Source organism: Pavona decussata, unplaced genomic scaffold, assembly GCF_977016875.1.
Source record: "Pavona decussata unplaced genomic scaffold, jaPavDecu1.1 SCAFFOLD_207, whole genome shotgun sequence".
NCBI classification, from domain to species: Eukaryota; Metazoa; Cnidaria; class Anthozoa; order Scleractinia; family Agariciidae; genus Pavona; species Pavona decussata.
This window is the reverse complement of record NW_028145612.1, coordinates 1,580,598-1,587,500: the sequence shown is the minus strand read 5'-3', so window position 1 is coordinate 1,587,500 and position 6,903 is coordinate 1,580,598. Positions and strand designations below refer to the sequence as shown.

General features: G+C 36.5%; 1 protein-coding gene across 1 annotated transcript in view; it reads right to left on the bottom strand.

Moving 5' to 3' along the window:
• Positions 1 to 6,903, bottom strand: part of LOC146460836 (engulfment and cell motility protein 1-like) — a 29,008-nt gene that overhangs the window by 18,466 nt on the left and 3,639 nt on the right. The window contains exons 3-8 of the mRNA XM_085087521.1: positions 6,234 to 6,303; positions 5,584 to 5,634; positions 4,664 to 4,756; positions 3,967 to 4,043; positions 3,106 to 3,205; positions 1,642 to 1,730 (exon numbers count right to left, since the gene is read on the bottom strand). Of these exons, the coding sequence (XP_084943647.1) occupies positions 1,642 to 1,730; positions 3,106 to 3,205; positions 3,967 to 4,043; positions 4,664 to 4,756; positions 5,584 to 5,634; positions 6,234 to 6,303 (480 nt within the window). The remainder of the gene's footprint in view (positions 1 to 1,641; positions 1,731 to 3,105; positions 3,206 to 3,966; positions 4,044 to 4,663; positions 4,757 to 5,583; positions 5,635 to 6,233; positions 6,304 to 6,903) is intronic.

Sequence of the window (6,903 nt, the reverse complement as noted above, 5' to 3'; positions counted from 1 at the left end):
TACAGGGAATAAGTCGCCGTTCTCTAAAATTTTCTGTAATTTAAATTTTCAGCTGAAAGCGCATATGAAGTGAAAAATAAATTATGCCTATTTTGAAGGCCTTTCAAAGAGAATAAGGATGGCGTTTTCTTTTTTCGAATATCTTCTCTTGTTCCAGAGATATCGTGCATAATTTCCTGCATCATTAGCGCACGCTTAGCATGCACGCATATTGGAAACACAGTGGACAGTTTAGACGGTGTTTAACAAAACCACGTTCTAAGCTATTTTCAATTTTGCTAACGGTCATATCTAAACATTGTCCGCTGCTGGCGGTAACAAGAAGGCTTGTATTCCAAACTAGAAAACTATTTATCTACTTAAAATAAACCACTTATAAACAAATTTGGAGGCACCCTGATCGTCTTAAACCGCTGCCCTATGTTATACTCTGTTTAAATAACTGGTCCAGTGGGTTTTCCACGATGCAAAGCTCAGCCAATTACTATTATAAAATGGTTACTTTATCCTAAATAAGTATGGTCTCTATTGCTTTTATCTCATAATTTTAACTTAGCTATTATCCTCTTTACGTTGAAAATAGCAGAAAAAATGAGTCATCACTGTGCAGAAACAGGAAAATACATTGAGACAGGCTATTGCACAATAGAGACAGTAAACCCCAGGGCTCGAAATAACGGCCGGTCAACGGACAATGTCCGGACTGATCTGGGAGTTGACCGGTCAACCTTTCATCTTGCCGGTCATGTTGACCGGTCACATTTGATCGTTTTGAAAATGAAATAAATCAAAATTTCCATGCTGTTCAGTTAATTCAGTTGTAGCAAGTCGCTGTGTATTGTCATTTGCGGAACTTGAATCTGAAATCCTGGGTGAAATGCAACAAGAACCGTTGTTTACAATCCGGGCATTGAAAACAGACATAAGGGCTCACGCACTTCCGGTCACAAAGTTAAAAATAATTTATTTTCTAATTCACTTTTATTAGTTGATTTTCAAGCCCCCCCACTTACTTATTTACAAATTTAATGTATACGATAACGATATTTAACGTACAGTACGCATTAATACACATACACTGTAAGCTTATTTTCATTTTGCTGTTGTAATTTACTTTTGTTGTTGACAATGAGTGCTTTAAATGCTTTAACTTTTTTGGAAATATATAACGCCAGTTTTGGTTCATGGGCCCCTGTTTTAAGAGTTATTTATTTTATATACTTTGACCGGCCAGAAACGGTACGTGACCGATCTAAAATGAATTGGGCCGGTCATCGTGTCCGGAGACTCTCAGGAAATTATTTCGAGCCCTGAAACCCTGATTACAGTTATAACTATTTGAGAATGATGTATTAATCAGTAAATGACACAGCCATACTCGGAAAAAAAATCCGAGTGATTCTTTCAGGAGTCGAACCTAAGACCTTCCGATTACTAGTTCGGATGTTCTACCACTGAGCTACAGGTGACTCGTGGGAGCTAAGGCCATTAAACTAGATTAATTTTACTAGGCTCACCGAACAAACATCCTGCATACTGCTAGGATTGGAATGTCAATGAGTGGCATATGCGGAATGGAAATAAAGTGATGGAATATGTAATAATTATTAATTGTAATGTAGTAATAATTATTAATAATACCTGTTTGTGGAAACAGCTTCTAGAATGGAAAGACATCTCTTGAGTACCGTGGCATCAACTGGATTTTTCTTGTTCACAAACACTGTCAACTACAAAACACAAGGCAGTATAAACTTTTGGTTACTCTCATTCTATAGCATACATGTAGCCAAGGACTCCTTCAATTAACTATCACTGTAGTAATGTACGTAAAAAGGGGACTTTGGGGTGGTGGGGTTTGGCAGTTTCAGAGACTCGTTAGATTCACTCTAAGTGTTTTTTAGGCACTGAAAATTTTAGGGTTTTTAGTTTTTCACTTTTTCAATAATCATACGACACAATAGTTTCCTCCTTAAAATTAGGGAATGTAAAGATTTTGAAAAAAAGTTGTCCACAGGTTTGAAGGACACATTGTTCTTCAACATTTTGCATTTAATGACTGGTTGATTTAGGTATGCTTTGTAAGACATTTTCCTACTTAATTGCTTGGTTTTCATAACATCTTCATCTGTGTTTAGTTAATATCAACACTGGACAAGTGGTCATTTAAGACTCTTACACATTGTGCATGGTCAGTTGTTGTGGTTTCTAGCGGAGGCTCAGTTAAGTATTGTAATAATTGAAGGGTTCTCTGCAAAGGGGAGTGTGTATCTCTTTTTTGGCCAAAAAGTCAGAACAACGCTCCAAGCTTAACTGCTTTTAGGATACACTGTAGGTCTTGTGCATTAATTATAAGGACAGTGCCTACTTCTGCTACTGCACATACGTTCTGCACATCTGGAGATACTCGGATTTCCTATGGGTGATGCCTACTAATACAGGGATATTAATTTTTGTGTGGCTTAAAACTTAGCGGAGAAAGCAGAACTCAGTAAGTGCTCTTGGTATCCAAAATGAAAATCCGAAATGCATTTTTCAGAGATAATAAACTTCAATTCAGAAAAAAAAACTCCATACATTGCTTTGTACTGTATTTTACACCTTTTTAGAATAATTGTTGCTTAATTATCTATAAAAAAAGGCGTGGTTACCCCTAATTTTCTTTTTGAATTCCAATAGCCCTTGCTAAGATCTGCTTTTCCTGCATAGTCATAATCCGCGCAAAAATACTTTGGTATTAATAGGCAGCGTCCTTAAATAAGGAACCATTAATATTAAATTTTGCTTTTTGCCTGAAAGCTGAATTTACAAGTATTTGGTCAAATGAAAAAGCCATTTGATCACAAAGAGCCAAAATTCCTAACAAATCAGACTTGACAGAAAAAAAATTAATACCTTCTAGGGTTTAAAGCACACAAAATCTACAGTTAAGGATAAAACTGGCCAAGTTTGAAGCATTTTTCTGAATTTTTGGCCTAAAGAGCTATCCTTCAATTATCAATTACAAAGTTAATAAATTTATAAAGTACTGATTGTGTACAAACACCTGAAAAATAGTCACAGCAGAAAAAAAAAACATTTATGCTGAGAAATACTAATCATTACATTTTTGATAAATATGTGTGTTAGGAAATCCCATGGTACATCTCCATGATCCATCAGCTCTTGGAAAGATGTCAGGCAGTTGGCTAGTGTTTCATTGCTCCTGTAGATAGTGGAAAAAGGATGTACCAGTAGGTTATTCAAAAAGTTATTAAACAATTAACATTTTAAAAAATCAACATACATAACTGACATTGTAACTTAAAATAGGATGTACACATCACAGTAATTGTCATGCCCAAACAGATTAGCAAAATGTATAATATTTATATCATCATCAACCAACTGAAACCTCATGCCTAGTGGTACACAAGACTGTGGAAATGCAATAGTTATAGCATCCTCCACTTTTCCTGGCCATTTGCAAGGTTTTGTAACTTCTCCCGAGAACAGACTGCAGCCTGAGTTCCAACTCAACCATCCACCTCCAAGTAAACTTGCAAAAAAATATTTAGTGCCAGGGTATTCTGTAACTTCACACAGAGAAGTAAGTCAAGCTTTCGAGAGTGGTAACCACCCCTCTCCCCTCCCCCCAACACACACACAAACACTTACATGAAGGTTTGGATCTGCCACTGCTTTGTAGAATTTTTACGATTTGCTAAAATTGTTTTAATTTTGGCCAAGTGACTTGTTTTCTTTTAAAAACAGCAAGTATTAATAAACTTAATATGTTCCTTCCTTCACCCTCGGAACAAAAAAAAAGTGATTAAAGCTATCTGCATTCCCTTTCAGCTTAGGTACGCTGTACATGTACATCTCTTAACATGATTACAAACAACTCAATCAGCCAATAAATTTTAATTCTCTAGCAGCAAGGTTGATTGTACCTTACAACAAATTTACAACAAAACATTAACTCACTCTGGTTTGTTCTCGACCATGTTAATAAGAAGCCCCAGACCATTTCTTTTGATAAACTCACTGGCAAAGGTTGCATCCTAAAACACAAATCAGCAAAATGATGCACTACAATCAAAATGTACAGTATATGGCAATCCTACAGTTTTAAAGCCAGTGGTGATTTTATATGCCGATTCCAGTGAATTTTGTTGCTGTTTGACACGGGCACACTACATGTACACTATTCAATTTTTTTACCCTGACTGTGGTGATTGTCCACTCCACTTCATTGCTGCCTACCTTTTTGAAAAGTCATGTGATAGAATCAAACAATTTGATTGCTTGAATAAGTTGGTGATTTATAGTGACAAGTGTATATAAAATTGCAGGGGTGGGCACATTACGCATTTGATGGTGAATTTACATGTAACTGCTGATACATGTATCTGATATGAGTGATTGACAGATTTCAGTGATTTTGTTTTCTAATCACAGTGATAGGCAAAAATCACAATTGCAGTGGACGGTCCACTAACCGATTTCACCAATTGTCAGAATTGGTGTATGAAATCTCCTGGGGTGTTGCTGGCTTGAAGGGTTAAGGCAACAGAAAAATAAAAAACAGAGATTAAAGGGGAGAGAAGGGGAAGACCCAACCCCTTGCCCCATGCCTTCTCTATTTAGGGCCTCTTAATAATTATTCTTGCCATGTACAAACCTCTGATATATTAGACAGACTGGACAAGGCATTCCTTTTCTCATCTGGGTTGGGTGATTGTAGACGTTCAAATATCTCTTGTGCAAGCTTGGCCTACAGAATACAGGAATATTTCACTTTAATGTTAGAGGTAGTTCCTTATAGAGAAAGGCTGAAACCAGCACACAACATGTTTTGACACAATTAATTTTGATTAATATAATAATACATTAAATGTTTTACAGTAGAAACTGCAGGCCAATAAAGTAAAGACAAACGACACCCGGCCAGTCAGTGCTGTTGTTTTTACACGTACTTACATGTACAAAGAATAATAAGAGTGGAGATCTGTCAGTCTTTCAATACTTTAAACCCATATCTACATGTACATATAGGAGTGATGTGCAGAGGTTTGATTGAGTCTCAAACTCAGAATTTTTTTTATCAAAGAATTTAAAACAGAGGGCCATTTTTGTTAGATTTAAAACACTTCACTTATGAGCGCAAAAATAACATGAATTGTTGGAGCAGCCACTATGGATCACTACTGTTAATAAGAGATGAGTGCAAAGTGGAAAATTAAAGTAACCTGCAATATCTAAAAACAGGATCATTGCATAATGCAATTCCAGGGATTTGATTGGCTTAGCGTTCATGTTATATGAGTCATATATACCATGCCAGAGAAATACTGTAGCCGACCATTGTTCTTGCAAAGTGAAATCAACAAGATCTAGCAATATTTCTGATTGCTTTTAAACAACCAATATTCAACTCACACTTGTTGGATATACTTGACTATCTATCATCTCATATCAAATGCACACTCGTGGAATAATAATTTGTTTATTATTTCTGGAACGTTCATTGTAATGTGAGGGATGACCAGTCTGGGGCATACAAGTGTGGCTTTAACTAAACACAAGTTTCATTTAACTCACTGGCGAGAGTGTTAGCTTCAAAACTGTTCCATTTTTGAGTCCCCTCCGGTTCTGCACAGAGGTACAACAATAAAGATTGTAATCAATGGTATTATTATTTAATATATATAAAAAATAATTAATTAGTTGATTTAACTTTGGGGGGGGGGATGTGTCTGTTTATTTTTGGTTTATTATTAATACAGCTCTGTATTTTAAGAAACAATATACCATACTGTAAGTGCTAAACTTGCTCTTTGTAGAGCTATTGCACTGGGCTGAAAACTGACGAAGTAACTGTACCTTTGTACTAGTTACCATGGAAAAATAGAAAATATGACCACTGACAGGACAAAACTGCATCTGTGTTACTAAAATGGCTGGAATAATCGGACATACAAATAGGAAGAAGCATGATTGACTATGATAACAAAATGGTGACACACTCAGCTCAGATTGTGTTGACAAGATAGTGGTCACAAAGGAGGGTTTTGTCACCTCAAAAGAAGTGAATCTTCTCTGGGAGAAGCAGTAATTGACAAGAACAACTTTAATACTTGCTCTTAATACATGTAACAAGACATTCTGAAGCATCATGATTAAGAAGAAGGAAATTAAACAAGCCTTATTAATATCTGCATTATTTATTTCTGTTATCAATGTTTACTTACTTCCTCTGTGATGTAACAGTTGTAGTCAGCATATTGAAATGCATACTGCTCTGGAATTGGTAATGACCAACTGAAACATCATTAAAAATGAAACATCAAAGACAAGCAGTTGACAAGGTAATTTAAGGGGTCATACAAAAGATGTGAGGTCTGTCTGTACAAATCAACATTACCGGTAACTACAGATAAGGGAGAGCGTTCAATGTCACCAGGATCTCTCTCCTTTGCCAAGTTGGTGAAAATGACATCCGCCCCTGTAAAATCTGCAGGGGATACCAGATACGCATCCCAAGACCCATTCATTCAAGCAATGTTGTCCCTTACCATCTCGACTCCAATCTGTACTGTACAGTTCCAGAAAAAATCCATACCCACCCCATGGAAGGTCATTGGAAATTCCCAGGGGGAGAGGGGTGTTAAAAGTCAAAATTTTAGAAGCAAAGTATGAAACTAAACTGGAATTTCCTGGGGGGGGGGGGAGGAGGGGTGCAAAACAAAATACCCTCTGTGGGGGGAGTATGGATATTTTCTGGAACTGCACATTGTAACTAATTTACATTAAAGTGAGAGTGGCTTAGCCTCAACTTATCTTAGTTGGCCCAGTTGCTACAACAGAGGCACAGGAGCCACACGCTGAAACTAGTGAAGAAATGTACTTTTAATGAGTTTT